Source organism: Doryrhamphus excisus, chromosome 13, assembly GCF_030265055.1.
Source record: "Doryrhamphus excisus isolate RoL2022-K1 chromosome 13, RoL_Dexc_1.0, whole genome shotgun sequence".
In the NCBI taxonomy this organism is placed as follows: Eukaryota; Metazoa; Chordata; class Actinopteri; order Syngnathiformes; family Syngnathidae; genus Doryrhamphus; species Doryrhamphus excisus.
Genome location: NC_080478.1, coordinates 5,584,500 through 5,604,532, shown reverse-complemented (window position 1 = coordinate 5,604,532; position 20,033 = coordinate 5,584,500). Strand labels below are relative to the sequence as shown.

The 20,033-nt window shown below is 42.7% G+C and overlaps 3 protein-coding genes across 5 annotated transcripts; 1 reads left to right on the top strand and 2 right to left on the bottom strand.

The window, feature by feature from the left end:
- Nucleotides 1-2,811: 2,811 nt before the first annotated feature.
- Nucleotides 2,812-12,170, bottom strand: otomp (otolith matrix protein). The gene is made up of 11 exons (XM_058091368.1): nucleotides 12,157-12,170; nucleotides 11,613-11,645; nucleotides 8,932-9,059; nucleotides 8,725-8,861; nucleotides 8,382-8,484; nucleotides 8,124-8,309; nucleotides 7,856-8,030; nucleotides 4,611-4,678; nucleotides 4,166-4,350; nucleotides 3,922-4,093; nucleotides 2,812-3,146 (listed from the first exon to the last, which is right to left on the bottom strand). Exons 1-11 carry the CDS (start codon nucleotides 12,168-12,170, stop codon nucleotides 3,136-3,138), a joined length of 1,212 nt encoding a protein of 403 aa, XP_057947351.1. The 3' UTR covers nucleotides 2,812-3,135.
- On the top strand, nucleotides 11,672-15,698 carry acvr1l (activin A receptor, type 1 like). The gene is made up of 10 exons (XM_058090298.1): nucleotides 11,672-11,834; nucleotides 12,149-12,244; nucleotides 12,391-12,642; nucleotides 12,716-12,927; nucleotides 12,997-13,096; nucleotides 13,780-13,926; nucleotides 13,994-14,269; nucleotides 14,505-14,702; nucleotides 14,773-14,903; nucleotides 14,982-15,698. The coding sequence occupies exons 2-10, from the start codon at nucleotides 12,169-12,171 to the stop codon at nucleotides 15,111-15,113; spliced, it is 1,524 nt and encodes a 507-aa protein (XP_057946281.1). The 5' UTR covers nucleotides 11,672-11,834; nucleotides 12,149-12,168; the 3' UTR covers nucleotides 15,114-15,698.
- Nucleotides 14,418-20,001, bottom strand: d2hgdh (D-2-hydroxyglutarate dehydrogenase). 3 transcript variants are annotated; one of them, XM_058090296.1, is made up of 10 exons: nucleotides 19,784-20,000; nucleotides 19,244-19,554; nucleotides 19,125-19,182; nucleotides 18,913-19,052; nucleotides 18,350-18,543; nucleotides 18,088-18,256; nucleotides 17,872-18,015; nucleotides 17,305-17,447; nucleotides 17,013-17,178; nucleotides 14,422-16,700 (listed from the first exon to the last, which is right to left on the bottom strand). In XM_058090296.1, the coding sequence occupies exons 2-10, from the start codon at nucleotides 19,551-19,553 to the stop codon at nucleotides 16,438-16,440; spliced, it is 1,587 nt and encodes a 528-aa protein (XP_057946279.1). In that variant the 5' UTR covers nucleotide 19,554; nucleotides 19,784-20,000; the 3' UTR covers nucleotides 14,422-16,437. The 3 variants fall into 3 exon arrangements, with proteins under 3 accessions (XP_057946280.1, XP_057946279.1, XP_057946278.1); XM_058090295.1 differs by having other exon boundaries at nucleotides 19,244-20,001; XM_058090297.1 differs by lacking the exon at nucleotides 18,088-18,256 and having other exon boundaries at nucleotides 14,418-16,700; nucleotides 18,430-18,543; nucleotides 19,244-19,989.
- Nucleotides 20,002-20,033: the final 32 nt, after the last annotated feature.

The window sequence follows — 20,033 nt, the reverse complement described above, 5'->3', positions numbered from 1 at the left end:
CTGTGCTGGTTATCGTGTGTAGCTGCTCTATAGGAGTCCACAACTACATAATACAAAGCCACAGCCACAATGACATGACAAAAAGTAATTTTATTAAAAATAAAATAAAAACTACAAAAAAAATTTAAAAAATACAAAAATAAAAAAAATACCTTCAACTGTATTATGGAAAGCAGGAAGTGAACAAATGTAACAGTTACTGATTGTAAAAGTACCAGATGTAGGGGTAGGATTTAATAAGCTTTGCTTCTTCCTACTCCTTTTGGACATGTGGAACTGTGAACTGATTATGGGATGCACTCAATTGGAATCTGATGCATGTTCAAATGAAATAAAACCATTACCATTACCGATAATTTGACACTAAATAAATATGTAATATTATGAGGTGAAAACATGACATTTCACCTTTATTGTCATATAAAATGAGGTGCTGGCTTGACACAATGATGAGAAAAAGACACATATAGTAATAAACGCAAGATGGACAGGTGCATTGGTGCGGCATCTGCAGTGATGCGGACTCTGCATCGGTCCATTGTGATGAAGAGCGAGCTGAGGCAAAGGCAAAGCTCTCAATTTACCGGGTGATCTACATTCCTACCTTCACCTATGGTCATGAGCTTTTTGGGAAGTGACCGAGAGGACAAGACTTTGGGTACAAGCGAACAAAATGACTTTTCTTGGTCGGCTCTCACTTAGAAATAAGGTGGGAAGCACTGTCATCCAGGAAAAACTCAGAGTACAACCGCTGTTCCTCTGCATTGAGAGGAGCCAGATGAAGTGCCCTGGGCATCTGGTCAGGACGCCTCCTGGACACCTCCCTAGGGAGGGGTTCAGGGCATGTCCGACCTATAGAAGGCCTTGGGGAAGACCCAAGACATGCGGAAGAGACTATGTCCCTCAACTGGCTTGAACATCTCCTGTCGGGATCTGCCGGAAGGAGCTGGTCTGGACAAAGTAGCTGCTTGCCCCTGCCAAGATTGGCAACATTGTATTCAAAAACTGTATTTAAAAAAATTATGAAATAGACTAATAGGTACCAGTACAAAAAAAAGAACATTTCATCATCATCTAAAACATCTAAAAACTGGAAATTTCCCAAGATTGATACTTTAAAACCTATTTTTAGTCTGTAAGTGATTTTTATTAAACATAAGCGTACATAAATGATGTTTTCCTTGATAGACAATTGTCAACAATGTTGTCGAAGTTCTGGAGTGTCTCCGAAGCCAGAAAATAGTAAATAATTATATCACACACAGTAGTAAGGATATTTAGAAGTCAGAAGAAGGATTATTTTCTTTGGCATCATTTCTTTAATTGGTTTAAAAAGAAGCAGCTCTTGGTGATGAAGGACGGTTGAACAAACAGCACAAACACGACGGGAAATGAGTCAGCGTCCTACGTCTTTGCCTTCCATCAGAATCAGGGAAGCTGGCCTCAGGCCCCGCGTGACTCACGTCAACGTTTCTGTCACATTTCTTTTAGCGCCACGCCAAGGACCTCGTCGGGTTTAATCAGTTCCCCGCTACTGACGTCGAGAAAAGCCGCGGCTGTCGTCCTTGAACGGGCTTTTATACGTCTCAGAGCACATAAATTGGTGACGCTGTAAAGCGACAGGCTTTAATTAAAGTTCCTTAGTCCAGACCGGCAAAGATAACTGATTAGATCGGAAATAATCTTCAGCATTTTTATGATAGCTGAAGCTGAAGAAGACATCATTTTGTCCATTTTCATTGATGCCAATGCTGTCACTGATTAGAAAAGGGGCAGCATCTTTAAAAATTGTAATAAAGTGGCATTTTTATAACCACCACCAGCGGGAACTCATCAAATATGAGAAAGCAAAAAATGCTATAGACACACACGTAAAATAAACTGTTAACTGTTCTATATGTCCTGTGATTGGCTGGCCACCAGTCCAGGGTGTAACTCGCCTCTCGCCCCAAGACAGCTGGGATAGGCTTCAGCACACCCGTGACCCTCATGAGCAAAGCAGTAGAAAATGAATGAATGAATGAATGAACTTATTATAATAATTGTACAAGTTATTTTTTATGTTAAATAAATATATATATTGTTATGTTAAGATACGTTATTATTATGTTATTGCAGAAAAAATAAAGTTGCTATTGTGAAGGAGTTTAAAAGAAAAAAACACCAGGGAAAACAAAATTGAACAAAATTGAAAATGCCTTTTTTAATTTTACAAGAATGAATTAAATATACATGGATATAAAAAATAATTTATTTAATATAAAAAATATAATAATATAAAAAATATATTTAAAAAGGTATCAAATCACACTGAACAAAAACAAAAAAATAGATAGAGATGTAATTCAATTTTAAAATTAAAAAATAGACAATTCTATGAGGAAAAAACATTGAATTTTGCATTAATAAAAGGCCACAATGAAAATAAAGAAATACTATGACTATAGTTTATATAAATAAACGAGAAAAAAGAGGATTTTGTGAGGAATAAAAAGGGTTTATTTATTATTGTTAGTATTTATTAGAATAATTCTTGTGATAGGACACATTTGTTCATCCTCTGGTTCTTTCCTTTAATAATAGCTGCATTACCAACCTTAAGGATAGAGATTTGGCAAAACAACACTGGATTCTTTTAAAAATGTCACACTGCCAATTAGGGCAAGTCGCACACACACACACACACACACGTACATATGTACAAAACTACAGGATTGTTGAATAGCACCTAGTGGTTCAGTGCCAGATATGTAACCTGTGGGTGGGGGGGGGGGGGGGGGGGGGGGCATGGAAAAATCATCAGAAACAACAACAAAGTATATCTGGGTAGAAAATCCTTATGAGACATACTTTTTATTTGTAAAATCTTCAATGTAGTTCTATTGTATCTTTTTTTCTATACTCTTACTTCCCGTCCTTTCTTGCTTTGTCCTTCCTAAATCCACACACTGTTTCAGGGACATTTTATAGCAGTTTGAGCAGATTAGCCCCTCTTAAGAGAGCTCCACCCTGACAGGCGGTACTTTGGAAGTTCTAAATGGGGACCACAACAAGGACATTAAGGAACAAAAGTGTCGAAGGAGCAAAGGGAGTAGCAAGCGAAAGTGGATGTGAGATGTCTGCTTTCGGGTTTCATCAGCAGAAGCCTGTTGGCGGAAAATATCACATTATGTAGTAATAGTTGGTTGGTTGGTCTGATATTTTGACAATTCTTATTTAGCTCCACTACTGTGGAAGCCCGTTTCCGCCACTGAAAGAAAAAAAAGATCCCAATGGTAAGTCATCATGTCATAAGTCATATTTATGATAAGAAGTCAGAATTATGAGGGAAAAAAGTTGAAATCAAGAGATTAAAAAAACGTCAGAATTATGAGATCAGAGCACCTAGTTATGAGATATGAAGTTGAAATCACAAGATTAAAAGTCATAATTATCAGATAAGAAGGTGAAATTACAAAATAAGTCATAATTAATAATAAAAAGTTGAAAGTACGAGATAAGGGTCATAAGTATGAGCTAAAAAGATTCAATTATGAGATAAAAAAAAAGTTATAATTGAGGTAAAAAGTAAAAATGGCGGACTAAAAGGTCATAATTATGATATAAAAAGTCAAAAATGTCAAAGTTAGATCAAAAGTGGGCACATGCATAGTTTGTATCTCTTCATTGAGACTTTAAAAAAATCTCAATTATGAGTTTTTATCTCATGATTTCACATTTTTATCTCCTAATTATGACTTACCATTGGCTTACCATTAGAGGAAACAGGCTTCCATACATTACACAGCAACAGCTTGTCGGTCTGATGCAGTGCACATCTACACCACTGCAACATGGATTTTACTGCCCCCTACTGGACTGCAGCGGAACAGCACCACTGTATACCTTACCAATGAATGGACATGGCTGCTCTAGTCTCACCTTGACATTCAAAGGCCTGCAGTGTGCTGGTGTAGGAGTGGCCCAGCCAGGAGGTGAAGCCCCCCAGGACCCTCAGCAGGTGGTGGGTGGAGTCACTGAACAGCACGTCAGAGTCGGGGTATCCAGCAGAGCTAAACAGGCTGAAGCCGTCGCTGGTGTTGCCGAAGATGTTCTACAGGAGGAAGGAAGCAGCCACGATAGACAATGGCTGGACGGATGATGGAGAGAAGGTCAACACACTCACCTGAAGGCGTTCCAAGTATTTCCAGACACGACACTTGTCCTCCATGCGTACCACCACGGCGTTGGCGGGAACGGCAGCCAGGTGGCAGCGTTTGTAGTCCTCCAGATCCGCCTCTGTGCCATCGGGACACAGCAGTTTCAGGTCCTCCACTTCCAGATCCAGAGCCCACGACTCCTGGTTCTTTCCTGGATAGGTGAGGCCACGGAGATGTCATTTTGCTAACTGGCATTGAAAAGCTCCAAATAACAACGTGTTTTTTTTTTCCTAAATGTCACATCGGTGCAACCTTTTTCTTCTTTAATTGGCATGCTGACATTTGGACATCCATCGCCTATCGCCTGGCAACCAGAGGCGGACGAACACCCAAATCATCTCAGCATCACAGCAAAGTACATCAATGCCAGAATGGATGTTCTTTCGGAATTCCTTTTCATATAATACACACCATCCAAATTGTCAAAGACAGTTGTGTGCTTGACAAAAGCCACGTCACCGAGGTTCTCAGCCACACACCTGAAAGAAACACAAAACAAACATGTCCATATAGACTCAAACATGGAGCTAAATAAGGTCATCTACGCTAGTGTGAAAGTCTTTCTTGATTTGTTTTGGGGGGGGGTTGCATGTTTGTCACACTGAAATGTTTCAGATCACCAAATAATTTTAAATATTAGTCAATGACAACACAACTGAACATAAAATATTTTTTTATGAAACTTTTTATTAAGGGACAAAAAAGTCCAAATCTACATGACCCGTGTGAAAAAGTGATTGCCCCCTAAAGCTAATAACTGGTTGGGTCACCCTTAGCAGCAACAACTGCAATCAAGTGTTTGTGGTAACTTGCAGTGAGTCTCTTACAGCGCTGTGGAGGAATTTTGGCCCACTCATCTTTGCAGAATTGTCATTCAGCCTTTTTAAGGTCATGTCTCAATGATCTCATCTCAATAGGATTCAGGTCAGGACTTGGACTAGGCCACTCCAAAGTCTTCATTTGGGTTTTTTTTTTCAGAGGTGGACTTGCTGGTGTGTTTTGGATCATTGCCCTGCTACACAACCCAAGTTGCTTTCAGCTTGAGGTCACCAACAGATGGCAGGACATTCTCCTTCAAGATGTTTTGGGAAACAGCAGAATTCATGCTTTCATCTATCAGGGCAATTCTGTCAGGTAATGAAGCAGCAAAACAGCCCCAGACCACCAGACTACCACCACCATATTTTACTGTTGCTGTGATGTTCTTTTCCTGAAATGCGGTGTTACTTTTACACCAGATGAAATGGGTCACACCCCTTCCAAAAAGTTGAACTTTTGTCTCATCAGACCACAGAGTATTTCCCCAAAGGTCTTGGGACTCATCAAGATGTTTTCTTTGTTCAGAAGTGGTGTTGGTCTTGGAACTCAGAGTGCCATGCAGAGTGGCCAGTGTCTTTCTTAGTGGAGTCATGAACACTGACCTTAATTAAGGCAAGTGTAGCCTCCACTTCTTTGGATGTTGTTGTGGGGTCTTTTGTGACCTTTCGGATGAGTCGCCGCTGTGCTCTCACTGTGGTTTGCTGGAGTCCCGTCCCAGAGCTTTAGAATGGATTTATAACCTTTTCCAGACTGATAGGTGTCAATTCATCTTAACGGAGGGGGGGTAATTGTTTGTTGTTTAAACTTTGGATTTTTTCCCCCTTTGTCATAAAATGTTTCATTTGAAAGCTTAATTTTGTGATCAGTTGACTAATAATTAAATTAGTTTGATGATCTGAAACACTTAACTGTGACAAACATACAAAAACAAAAACTGGGACGGGGGCAGACATGTTTTCACACCACTGTATACTACCTTTCTGTATCAAAACAATGTGTAAGGGTAAGAAAGGAGCCAAATTCTGTTACAGAAGCAGTCCAATTTAAGAGTCAGTTTCTTATTAGGTAGCAAGTGTCTGGAAAGTTTTGAATGGTAGTTTGTACAGTATACAGCACAAGAGTCTCCAAACCTCAACTAAACGACACTACTGTATGTGAATATTGTTCTTCATGCAGGTCATCGTATTCTCAGGGCATTCAGTCCAATGTAACTGGACTGTTCAGGTTGTTTTAGAAGATGTTTTTCCTCTCATTCGAGCAGACTTCATCAGTTCATGCTCAAAGACGAGGTGGGACACACACCAGTCAGACAAGGTAGGACAGGACTAATCTGATGGCTTGGTGTAAGGAGGAGACAGGTCCAGACAGGAATGGCTGGCTCTTTAGTGGTGTCTAATGACAATTAGGAAACAATGGAGTGGGACCTCTGACCTCTGACCTCTAGGCTAAATGATGAAAGGTGAAGGTGTTGACACAGAAATCTTAGCTCTCAAGGGTGGTTGCATTTTCCCTCTCTTTCCCTTTCTTACGTCTTATTTAGTCCCGTCTCTCCAAAACCTAAATTATAGAATTGAACGAGAAGCTCAGGTTCGGGGGAACCTGTCTGCCTATTTGGAACCACGATAACAGGTCTTGCTGAGCGGATTGGGCCCTGCCATGGTGTTTCGCAGAATTTGTATGATGGAGGGAACGGATCAACCTGGCCCACAGCTGCCCATCGTGAATTGGATTGACTGGGAGACGCTCTGGGCTCCCCCATGGACATCTCCATGGCAACCGCTGTTTTATCACAACAACACCCTGTGAATTGAGCTCCAGCATTGGGCACCTGACAGGGAGGAACGTCCGCGGGCCAGGCACTCACGCATCCAAAGACACATGTGTGTATTCGCACTCAAATCCGTCATCATCCAACGAATCCGCCGCTACATTTTTTTTTTACTAAACAAAGCTGGGGTTTTTTTTTTTTACTAATATTTCAACTTCTGTCTATATTATGACTTTATTCTCATATTTAGACTTGAATGTATTATTTGTAATATATACACCGTACCTTTCTCAACATCATTTTCCAAATATTATAATGGTATCTTTGTTTATGCTATTTTTTCATCTTGATATAATGACTTTGCTCCCCTTTTTTGCTTTTTTTATTTGCACAAATATTTGGTTTCTCATATTATTTACCCCTTTTTTCCTTTAATTTTTACATCTCATGCTTTTTTATTAGTATTAGTTTTTATGAGTATTATGACTTCATTCTTTTTTCATGTAAAAAAAAAAATTCTGACACTTTCCAATGTTTTCTTTAATTGTATTTTTTATTTTTGGTAGGTGCTGAGGGCCAATACACATCCAGTTGCAGCCAAGGACTACAAATGGCCCCTGGGCCTCACTTTGGATACCTCTGTAATAGTAACTTTCAGAGTGTGACAAATTGAAACCGGGTCAAAAGTTCAGAGACGACATGTCATTGAATAGCATGAAAAAGTGTCTGTAAACTTTTGACTGGCGTATACTCAATAACATGGGAACGTGTCTCTAAACTTTGGACTGTATTTCAAATGCATGCACTTTAAACGTTACTGCTTTTGACTTTTGACTGCATTTGAAAAGCTTGCACTAAAGAGTTACTATTCACAATACCCGGCAAAAGTTTATAGAGACTGTCCTATGCAATTGGATCAAAGAGTGTCTCAATTTCAAACCCTTGCGCATTGAAAGTGATCATATACTTAGAGACACCTTCCCATCGGAAAGTGTCTCAAAATGTTTGACTGCTGGTACTGTGTCTGGCAACCATAAAAAAAAAACAAAAAAAGAAGAAAATAACCTACCTCAGGGCCCCCGCCTCACCATAGTGTCGCTCTCGGGGGTTGCTGGCGCAGATGTGTCTGTCATTCTCATCGCCTATGCAGGCCTCACACAGGTTCTTGGGGTTGTTGCCTCTGGGGTCATGCTGGGGGTCCTTGATGCCAGGTACGCAGCTGTAACCGAAGAAGTTGCCCACCACTGGAAGGAAAGATGAAGAAAAAAGGAACTGACACCACAAGATAATCTGTCAGGATAACAGGATGATTGGTCAGGAACGGAAACGCAAAGTACCACGAGGGAAGTTGCACTGCTCCCCAACGCTGATCTGCGAGGTGTTGACCAGGTAGCCGATGGGAACGGTCCAGCCCACGGTGGTGCGCATGCCGGGGTGGCAGGAGCTGCGTTCATGCATCTCCAAAAGGGACAAGTCGGACGAGGAGCGACGGGCCAGCGCCACCACATAGTAGCTGATGCCATCTTCAGGAGGATTTTTTTTTTTTTTTAATCTAATCCAGCTCCCTATAATTTGCCTGTGACCTCTAGACTCACCCATTCCATTGAGGGACTCCCCTGCTGACACTTCCAGGCCGTGACACAGACCCGCAGCATAGATGTCATCGGCAAACATGGAGGCTGCATCTGCGCTCCCATTCTGGGAAGCACAAAAGCAGAAATTTAAATTTAAAACAGATTAAATGAAATTCTATTTTTAATACAAAACTAAAACAAATCTAAAAAAAAATGAAATATTTTAAATAAAAATACAATTAAATTTTTAACAACTAGTAATTAATTATAATTACTTTTAGCTTAAACTTTTATGATTCATATAAACTCGTTTCTGCTCCTGAAGCCCTTAATCACAATTTTCTTTCTTTTTTTTAATGCATACTTTAATTTTCTCCATGCAGTCCCTGGTGTTCAGGCCTCGAACGCATTGCAAGTTCCCTCTGATATTCCGAGCTGTGGCGTTCCCGGCCAGATCCATGCACTTCTGCTCCTCCGCATCCGATATCACACACCAGGACACTGAACACAACCAGCAGCCAATGAAAGGCAAGTGTTTCTCCTGATAACGTTGTGCTAGTGTTGTTCCTACCTGTTGTTTTTTGATGGGAGACGCCGTGGACAGACAGAAGATTCAAGAAGAAACAAAAAAGCAGGAACGCTGAAGTTCTCCCTAAATGCTCCATGTCCACTCTGGTCGGGAGACTCGGGATAATCCTTCTAATGCAACAGGGAATGAGAAGCAGGTGGGTTTCATTGCAGGATGCAAAAACAAAAAAAGGCAGTGACGCAGGAATCCGAGAGGAGGCGAGTGTCGGTTCGCTGAAGAAGTACTCAGTATAATCCTTTCTTAGTCTTCAGATAGTATAGCAGTATAGCATTACCCAATGCTGAATTATCTATATACATAGAGTGGGGGGCACTTCAGGTCACCTGGCCACGGGAGTCAACTTGGGAGTTTTTAATTAAAAGGTGCAGCACACAATGTGCCTCTGTGTTTATGTGGAGAACTGAACCGATACCGGACCAGACTCACTGGAGGCTGAAGCCTAGCTAACTTAACAGCGCTGCCTTTTGTTCCACGGCCACACATCACAGAGCGGCTCCATACAATTCTCCCTTTGCACTGTTGGGTTCATACCCATCATTGGAGAAGCATCGCATTTCCTCAACTTGGCTTTTATGCAGTGGTTCTCAACTGGTGGGTCGCAGAGAGCCAGTGAAATAAGTGAAATATCGGAATTTATGGTCCTATTTGATAATTCATTTCACTGTTACATTATTTATATGCATGGACTTAACATGTTCTTCCTCATTTCCTTGACAAAATGCCTTAATAAATTCCTCTAAATCAAGGGGTTGGGCAAACTTTGTGAATGGCAGGCCATGTTGGGTTAAGAAATTTGGCAAACGGGCCATCAAACAGAACGACATATTTGCTCATGGTGCAACGAAACGAAAACACAGCAACCCACAGCAAGTTAACGTATCACATAAATCATCTACTGCCGACGTGTGAGATAAACAACAGCTAAGCACTAAAAATAACATGTAACTTCACACTGTTATTTCCAAATGCCTGCAAGGCATGCTGGGTTGTCTAGTGGCAACAGTAATCAGTAAAACATTGGACATCAAGCGTACGTTAACATCGCTCAACATTTTTAGCAATCAAGCAAAAATGCTACAAACACAGCAAAAGCGTACCACAAGCTACCCAGCATGCTTTGCGGATGGAATATAGGGGTGGGCTTTTTGTTGGCATGGTTATAGTGCGTGGGTATTTATTTGTAAGCCCATACAAATAGGTTACTTTGTGCATGGTGTGTGTTGACGTGTTGCTTTTTTTGTACGAGCTCCAGATTGCATTTGACTATTTTGACAACTCCAGCGTGCCACAGTGTTACAGTTTCCACGTTAAAGGTTTAATAAAAGGAATTTGGTAATGCCTGGTGGTCCAGATCAAGATGCTTGGCAGGCCTGATTTGGCCCCCGGGCTGCAGTTTGCCCACCCCTGCTCTGAATGCACTTTGGACATGTAATTATGTGTATTAATGTTAAAAATATGACATAGACCAGTGGTTCCCAAACTTTTTACAGTCGGGTACCCCTTCGGACGTTTAAGATGAAGTCATGTACCCCCCTATAACTTGAAATATTGAACATAATTAATTGGTTCATTCATTTTATAGTATTTCCAGGTCAAAAATGTGTATTTTGCCGGGTTACGTTTCCCTAAAGTTTCACATAAGCATTGATATATACGTTAAAAACATTTTCATCCACTCATGATGGCTTCGATTTAAATATGTATATTATTTTTATACAAAATTGAAGGGGGGATGTTTAACAATCGTGATAAAGCAGTATCCCAAGTACAAAAATATACTATACAAGCAACAATAAAGTCTAATTTTCATGACAATCCCCACTCACAAAATATAAATAATAAAAACGACACCGTTTGTCATAACTTTATCACAACCTGCAGCACAAACATGGTATCTGTAAGGATGAGGTTTACATTGCTAAGATTTTTTTTAAACTAATAATGCCCGGTTCCTTCTGAAGTGAAGTAAATAAATACCCCTACTATTGAAACAAATACAGCAGTTGCTTTATGTAATTTAAGATGCTAGTAGTAGATGAAGAGAGACTTTGTCTTTATGCAACTTTCTTCTTTTGTGGGTGGGTTTGATATCCGATTATTAACTTTGGTGGGTGTGTTGTTCAATTAAATAGCAACAGCATCCTGCTTAAATACAAACGATGTGAAGAGCATATGTCATTAAAAATGTAACAATAAATTACCAAAGTCGTTTTCTTCGTGTTGTATTTTGTTCACAGTACCAGCCAAAAGCATGTACCCATGTTTCATGCGATTGAATTAAATATTTTCTTCACTTCAAATTTAAAATATATTTTTATTGACATCTTCATTTGCAGATCTTGAAGATCTACCAGAGATCGTCCACACTCCAAAAAGCTGTGGGTGGACTTAAGCAGATTCATTATTGATTACCACATTACTACATTATTGATTATTATATCGTCGATGATTTTGTTTTGTTGTGGGAAAATGTTGCTTTAGGCTTTTGCAAGAGTTCTAAGAATGAAGAAATGAAATTTAATGTAAGTCATTTAAATTAGAAATGTAATGTAATGTAAGTTTTTTGTTTTTACTATTTTTTGATTAATTGTATACTGTTTGGTATACATTTATTTATAAAGGTTACGTGGAAAAAAATACAGTAAAGATTGTAGTACACCCACCTGGCAACACCGATCCCACAATGCACCGCGATGCTAATGTTTTGGTGACGTCACGCTAGGCTGGAACAAAAACAAGCGAGTTGGTGGGCAGGGCTGGGCTGTGGCCCTTTTCGGTGGCTGCCGTCGCTAATTCCCATTTTAAGAAAAAGCCCATATTTAACCTCATCCAAGGACACGTACACATAACGGGATGAGGTAGAATCCGTCACGCGTGTGTGCCGGGTAAGTTGAAAGCCTTTCGTGTCCTTTACTTTGGCGAGTCTTGTGCCTGGGCTTTGTTTGGTACTGTAGCTAGATTAGCATGCTAGTTTAGGCTAACAGCATCTTTCTGCTGTTGACTGGCGCCTCCGAGACTGTGGTATTTGGCCAATAAACCTTTTAGGTAATGTCCCCCCGGCTACACAAACCAAATAACATCTGACCTGGTAGCGTTTGGGGTGCTTTAAAGTTTAACAGGCATATTGAGTACATATGCTTGCTGGCGCCAGGCTAAGCTAATTGGGAAGATAACTGCATATTATGTGCTTCTCTTCCAGTCTTCCACCAGCACTGAGACATGGCTTGGAGGACTCTCCACATCCTGTTGCTGCTGCTTTTCAAGTGGGCCTTCCAAACATCTGCTGAGGGCTCAGGTACTGCAGCAATTGTATTCTCTCATGTTTAATATCCTTTTGTTGTGTGTCCATGATGCAAATATACCAAAGCATCAAACGTTGCTGTGCTTTGAAGCACACACCGCCGCAGAGCCCAGTGAGCATCTTATGTTCTCTCTCCTCAGATGGGCAGCTAGTGTGCCTGTGTGACAGTCCAAAATGCCTCCAGGACCAGTGCCAGGGCACGCGCTGCTTCTCCTCAGTGCGGGTGGGCTCCAGCGGCGTGGTGTTTGAGCGTGGCTGCCTGGAGGGCCCCAAGAAAACACGCTTGCACTGCTCCACTCAGCCATCCTCCCACCAGGCCATTTCCTGCTGCTCCCATGACATGTGCAACCTCAACACTACCAGGAGCTCAGTGATGGCGCTTCTGCCTTCAGGTGCAGGAACAAAAATAGTTCATCCAAGATCACTTGTTTGACTTTTCTTGACTGCGAATTATGCACGGCGTAGCCCCACAGGAAGAGCCGGTCGGGTACGGTGTCGGGATGCTGGCGCTCTTCGTGGTGGGTCCAATTGTGGTTCTGGTCCTGCTGTCTGTGGCATTGGCGCTGGCCTGCAGGAGGCTCCACCATGGTCGTTTGCAGAGGCTGCAGGAGTTTGACACGGAGCAGGGAGCCGTGGAGGGCCTCATCACCTCCAACGTGGGGGACAGCACTTTAGCGGTAAGAGGAACGGGACATCTCTTTGAACTTGCATTGAGGGGACTGAATGGGTTAGTCTGCTCCTTCTAGGACTTACTGGATCACTCGTGCACATCAGGGAGTGGTTCGGGTCTTCCATTCTTGGTCCAGAGGACGGTTGCTAGGCAGATCAGTCTGGTGGAGTGTGTTGGTAAGTTGGGCGGCATTGTATCAAAAGCAAAATGGAGAGTCTGGTTGCTATTACTCCTAATATAAGATTTTTTTAAATAAACAATGTATTATTATTTAGTGGTTTGTTTACTGTAACAGTCAGAAACCAAAGTAATGTCATTTTGGTTATTTTTTTTTGGTCCCCTTAATGTGCCACATTCATTTATTATCCTCACGACTTGGAATTTCATGGCGTCACTCCAATGGTTTCTATATATTACTTAGCAAATCATGCTGTTTCATGATTTAATACAGCATATCGGTAAAATGTACATATTTAAACAAATTGTGTGTATATTGCCGAACTTAAGCATACAAATGGCTAAATAAGTGAAATACGAATAAGGCATTTGGAAGACGCATTCAAAGACATTTGTCACATTCTACACTGGTCACTAAATGACAGTAATTTTAATTTTAAACCTGTATTATTATTACCATTGTTTGTAAACAGGAGAGTAAAATGATGTAAGTGTTAGGAATTGCATTGCCTCCTTCGTACAGTACATGCAGTACCACCAAAAGTTTGTACACATTCCCATGTTATTAAATGGTATTTACATTTTGGCTTGTGCAGTATTTTTCTTAAAATACTTGTGTTGACGGTCTTCCTGTGGTGTTTTTGCGGCTCCACGTCGCCTTTCTTCTGTGCATCCCACTTAGGCAAGGGGCGGTATGGTGAGGTGTGGCGAGGCCAGTGGCAAGGCGAGAACGTGGCTGTCAAAATCTTCTCCTCAAGAGATGAAAAGTCCTGGTTCCGAGAGACCGAGATCTACAACACTGTGCTCCTCAGACATGAGAACATCCTGGGTGAGTCTACTGCACCTCTTCAAATCATCACTCAAGGAATTGATGACCTTGATGTGACGCCTTGCAGGCTTCATGGCATCCGACATGACCTCACGCAACTCCAGCACCCAGCTGTGGCTCATCACCCACTACCACGAAAACGGCTCCCTGTACGACTATTTGCAGCGGGTCGCTGTGGAGCCGCCGGAGGGCCTGGCCATGGCGGCATCCATCGCCAGCGGGCTGGTGCACCTGCACACGGAGATCTTTGGCACAGAGGGCAAGCCGGCCATCGCACACCGGGACCTGAAGAGCAAGAACATCTTGGTGACAAAGGAGCTGCGCTGCTGCATTGCCGACCTTGGTAAGGGAATACTTTTGCAACAGAGGACAACAAAGTGCTGTGTGCTGACACGGTTTTAAGTCAAATCTTTTTTTCTATTAATGACACTGTACAAGTCTGTCAATCAATCAATAGCCCAGCCGCTATACTAATGGTCATTAGTGCCTCTAACTTTCCACAAAGGAAACCCCAATGCTTACCAGACTGCACTGTGTGGTAGAAACTGGGCTGTGATTCAGTGCTGGTGTGTTTTCAGGGCTGGCGGTGACCCACTCCCAGGCAGACAACTTGCTGGACGTGGGCAACAACCCCAAAGTGGGCACCAAGCGCTACATGGCGCCCGAGGTCCTGGACGAGAGCATACAGACGGACTGCTTCGACGCCTTCAAGAGGGTGGACATCTGGGCCTTCGGGCTGGTGCTGTGGGAGATAGCGAGGCGCACCTACAGCAACGGTGAGTCTTAAGTTTTTGGGACCTTCTTAATCTGTTGGCCCTGATAAATTCCCTCAATTTGTCTGTGCAGGTATCATAGAAGACTACAAGCCTCCCTTCTATGATCTGGTGCCAAACGACCCGAGTTTTGAGGAGATGAGGAAGGTGGTCTGTGTGGAACAGCAGAGGCCTTTCATACCCAATCGTTGGTTCTCTGACCCGGTATGTCGTTGGCTCGCTCGCCCCTTGTGGATCACTGCATTCCTGTTAGGTCTTAGCTTTTCTTTCTTCTCCTCTCAGACGCTCTCATCTTTGGTGAAGCTGATGAAGGAGTGTTGGTACCAGAACCCGTCAGCCAGGTTGACAGCGCTGCGCATCAAGAAGACCCTGGATAAGATCCACAGCTCCCTGGACAAGGTGAAGGACTCGTGAGAGGAGCATCCTTTCTTCCCTTCTCCCTTGGTTGCCTTCCACTGGTTTGGTCCGTACCGGGCCTTTACAAGACGGGGGGGTGGGGAGACACGTGTAGCTCCATCAGCAGGACCAGGAACACTTCTAATGTTCTACTCTGGCTAGAGACAATCAGGAGTTAGCCAACAGACTTGACTCTGTGTACTTAGCTTATCACATCGCTACGGAGGCAAACACGTCCATTTGCTGTGGTCATGGCTCCATCGTCATAGCGCTAGAGCTGCAAAATAGGAATACATCTGCAGATATTACAGTTGGAGTCTGTGAAGGGACAGGGGAGGTCAAGGAATATTTGTTTACACTAGTGACTTTTTATTTTTAAGATATGGAGGTTTACTGTCTAGCGAGCTGGACCTCTGCATACTCCCCTCGCCGCCCATCTTGCCTCACTGCACTAAGCACCTGAATAAGGACAAACAAAACACTCCATCTACAGTAGGAAACATTTTATTTATGCCTTGAAGTTGCCTAGGTGTGCGGTTACAGGTGAATTTGCTCACAAATGCTCATTTTTGTCTTTTTATATGTAATAAAACATTTGCTGCACTTCTGGCCACTGATTTGACCATACTTGTATATTAATGCAGGTACTTACTACAGTACTGCAGTATTTGACCATACTTGTATATTAATACAGGTACTTACTACAGTACTACAGTGTTAAGGATGTCCCCATCCACATTTTTTGGCTTCTGATCCCAATTTTTTTTTCGTCTTGCTGACCCCATCTTGATCCTTTTTTTTTTTTTTAAGCTTTTGTTGTGAACAATTTGCGGAATTGAATATGGTTATCAAAATAGCTATCGTAGCATTAAAAATAAAGCAAAATATTGCTGAAACTACCATTTTATTACACAGCATAACCAACAAAAAACGTACTGTAATTCAGTTTTAATGAAATTTTAAGTCATTACTTCAGCTGTTCATTCAACCCAACATTCATTCCCAACCTCCAGAGCCTTTTTGTCACCCACACATTCCATTTTATTGTCTGACTTAATATGAAATGACAGAATTTACTCAGCTTGGAAATTTAATGTTTCCACGCACCCCCTTGCCATGTGGTCACATCTGGACAAAAACAAGTCGTAGTATATAGAAGTCTTATCCAGTTCTGTGCCGCTTATCCTCACTAGGGTCATGAATATGCTGGCGCCTATCCCAGCTGTATTTGGGCGAGAGGCGGGGTGCACCATGGACTGATTGGTATATAAAACTCATATCTTCATATTACCTTAATTAGCCTTGAAGGCCTTCTCACAGAGCATTGCACCACTGGTGACTTTCATCGCAGGTGGTCCGGTAAAGTCTTGTAGGGGTTAAGAATTCCTTTGGGGTCCAGCATGCTCTTGATTCTGGCCATCATGGCGACCGCCTGGCTGGGTTTACTATAGTAGATGTAGTTCCTCTTCTTCAAGCCAAGCCCATGCTCGGCACTGATGCTACCCTGGCAGCCGGATGTCCACTCGTAGATGAAAGGCTCAATGGCGGCCAAGAGGACGGGGTCTCTGGCAGGAGAAGTGATGTTCAAGTGGAGGTTGCCATCTCCTACAAGGAGAGCAAGTCACTCAGGGTTGTTGAAACTGCAGTTCACTGACTTCTCCAATAAATGGAGTTACACTTATTGCCCTCCATTCACTTTGATTGGATGATGGAATACTGTACAGTGCAGTATTCACAATTCAGCATTTGTAACATGTTTATTTGCTTAGAGTGTGAAAAATAGGCATTGGTATGAGTGCATCCATTACTGAAGTTTTTAGCAGAGACTCTCACATGGTAACCCCCACATATAGCAGGAATTGGATGGACATGGTAGTTATCCAGTTTATCTTTAGGTAATGATTCTTTTGGCCTCACCTACGTGTCCGTATCCTACCACACTCTTCGCCTGGCCCCCTAGGTGCTCCCTCATGTCAGTCACCAGCTGGTAGATCTTCTCCACGGGAAGCGAGACGTCATACTTGTAGGTGAAGCCGTCGTGAGTCAGAGCCTCTGTTACGCGTTCACGCATCGACCATAAAGCCTTTAAAAAAAAAAAAAAACATTATTTGCAGGTTGTAAGGCTGCAGCTTTTACTTTCTTGCTAGCATACTGCCCCCTGGTGGTTGGACAAGCACATTACACTCATCTCCTTTTGTAGTCACTTAACCTTTGATTTGGATTCCTCTGTCGCCACCGTCCCATCAGTGACCAGCGATGAGGTCATGGCCTCCTCCAAAAAATTGTGGAGCTTCTCCTCGTCGTGCCTCGTGTCAGATCCAGACGTTTCTATGACAATGTAGAACGGGCAATCTGCAAGCAAAGGGAGGAAGGATTGTAACTATTACATTCCCTTACAAGGGGACTGCTTTGCATTTGCTAACTCAATTGCAGAGAGTTCACTAAATAATTGATAAAATAAATATTAAAACCTCAGCTTTGTGAATACCGTGAGGAAAAGGCCTTTATCTCTGAAAATGTTTCATTCCAGCACATTGCTTGCCGAAACAAATTCAGTACTCTGGATCATATTAGCAGTTTTCAATAATTCAATAGCTAAACATGTTGAGCAGTTTTACAGGGGAAGGCCAAAAGTTTCCATTAATAGGATTTTTTTGTTTGTTTGCAATACCCTTGGGGTGTCCTATGTATGGATACTTATGGTCCACCCTGTATAGTATTAAACACAGTTAAATAATGTAATTTTATATCAATTATTTTATGTGTGCGTGTGTACCAGAGACGGGGTTGTCCAGTTTGAGGTGTGTATTGAGCAGCCTCATACATTCGCTGTCCAAAAACTCAAACGCAGACAGGATTTCACCCAGCATTCCTCTGCAGAGCTGAAATGTCTTCAGGAGATCCTCAAATGTTTCACAACCTGATCACACGCACGAGAAGACACAAGTTGTTGATTTTTTACAACTCTGATGATAAATGTGAGAAGTCTCACCCAGAAAAACCACATTGACAGATTTGGGTTTGCGAGGACAAAGGACAGAGACGGCTGTAATGACCCCTAGGGTTCCTTCAGAGCCTATGAAGAGCTGTTTGAGGTCGTATCCTGTATTGTCCTTCCTCAAAGTGGCCAAACAGTCCAGGACCTGCCCGTCTGCCAACACCTGGACCACGACACCCACAAAGCATCGGCTCTCATTCTCATACAAAACAAACACCTGCTAAACGAAGAAAGACAGGCTCCTTCACGTCCTCACCGCTTCCAAACCCAGAACATTCCCGTGCAAGGAGCCGTACCGCAGCAGCCGCAGCCCGCCAGCGTTGGTCGCCACGTTACCTCCGATATGGCAGCTTCCTTTGGCCCCCAGGTCTAGAGGCATGATGTGGTCTCGCTCCTCCAGGTAGAGAGACAGGTTCTCGAGAACACAACCCGCCTGGCAAGTCAGGACCCCTGGAAGGTGCAGAAAATTATGTTATCATAGACCACAACATTAGGTACACCCGGAGAACCTACAAAATAATAATAATGCACAAGACCACAATTTTACTGCATTTCTTCTGATGGATTTACTCAACTGCAGAGAGTATAGGCATCTATAAGCGTAGCATTTGTTATTGTAACATTAAATTATATTTGGAATATTTTTTTGCTACAAAGTTAATGAAAATGTAATTATAGGTAGCGTGCTATCAGTCATATCAAAAGGTAATTACAGCCACTGTTTATTTTCTGGACGGGGTCAACGATGCATTGCTTTGGCAAATAATAGAGGCACGGTGTCTATTCCAGCGGAGGCGACTAGTTAGTGTGGATACTCACCAGAAACGCTGTCAAAGCTCAGGATATTGTTCATGAAGGCGGTGGACAGAACGATCTCGTCGTAAACAGGCACGCTGCCGCCCACCAGCCCGGTGTTGCCACCTTGCGTGTTCACCGCCAGGTTACGATGATTACAGTAGCTACATTTGGGAAGGAGACAACTGTTAGCATGTGGTCAAGTGTATGTCAATGACACTGTTTGGGGTGCGTACCTGAGGATTTGAGAGACTTCCTGTGTTGACTGAGGCCTCAGCAGCACTTCACTGGAACCTGCAGAAGAGACACAAACATCACTACATTATCTTCTTCTATTTTTGGCTTGTCCCGTCACCTTTCACAGACTTGAGCCAGTCTACATTGCACGCTTCTAAAAGGTCCGGGTCTGTGATGGTCCTGCCAGGTAGTAGCCTCCTGAAATAGTCCAAATCCTCTTGTGTCACCCTGGCGAAGGGTAACCTCTGTGGTGCTTCGTCACAGGACCTGTTGGCCATATCAGTCCCGCCGTGGAGCCTCCGACAGCAGGCTACACTTTGACACAGGCTGGTGGGCAATGGGCCATAACAGGATGTGGATGGGCGCATGATGTTGTGTTTGCTCAAGGGTTTTAGAGAGGTCCTCAGCCTCAGTGTCCTCAGCAACATCCTAGCCAGGATTGTAGATTGCAGTAAGTAGTTAGCAACGTCTTGGTAATTACGTCCACTTCTTCTATCTATAGCTCCACACAAAATTTATTCAAAAAATAGCATTAGCTCGCAGTGATATCTAACGTTAACAAATGGCTTCTGACAACTTCCGCCAAGCTAATGCGCCTAGCTAGTGACCTCAGCACAGGATACTGCGGAAATTAGCTACTAAATCTTTACATGCGTACCTCAAAAGTCGCGTTATGGCACACCTTCAAATATTAGTGACGGAAGCCACGCTACAGAGCACCGTGTTTTGTTTTTTAAGTTAAGTAACGTGTTTGTATAATGATGTGTTTAGCTAGCATAGCAGCAGGGACAGTTCCGCGTGCGGAAGAGCAGGAGATGACAGACCAATCAACGTTTACGCACACCACCACAACACCCCACAAGAGGCGGGGTTGTCGTTTTAGGTCGGTCCAATGGCAGCTGTTGCAA

Coding starts and splice junctions, on each gene's coding strand:
- acvr1l (XM_058090298.1), top strand. CDS start 12,169: ATGGCTTGGAGGACTCTCCACATCCTGTTGCTGCTGCTTTTCAAGTGG. Junction 12,643..12,715: donor GATGGCGCTTCTGCCTTCAG/GTGCAGGAACAA, acceptor TGCACGGCGTAG/CCCCACAGGAAGAGCCGGTC. Junction 12,928..12,996: donor TGGGGGACAGCACTTTAGCG/GTAAGAGGAACG, acceptor TGCTCCTTCTAG/GACTTACTGGATCACTCGTG.
- otomp (XM_058091368.1), bottom strand. Junction 8,485..8,724: donor ACTGCATGGAGAAAATTAAA/GTATGCATTAAA, acceptor TGTGCTTCCCAG/AATGGGAGCGCAGATGCAGC. Junction 4,351..4,610: donor TGTCTTTGACAATTTGGATG/GTGTGTATTATA, acceptor TCACCTATCCAG/GAAAGAACCAGGAGTCGTGG.
- d2hgdh (XM_058090295.1), bottom strand. CDS start 19,553: ATGTTGCTGAGGACACTGAGGCTGAGGACCTCTCTAAAACCCTTGAGC. Junction 18,257..18,349: donor ATGTTCTGGGTTTGGAAGCG/GTGAGGACGTGA, acceptor GTCGTGGTCCAG/GTGTTGGCAGACGGGCAGGT. Junction 17,448..17,871: donor ACTGGACAACCCCGTCTCTG/GTACACACGCAC, acceptor CTTTGCTTGCAG/ATTGCCCGTTCTACATTGTC.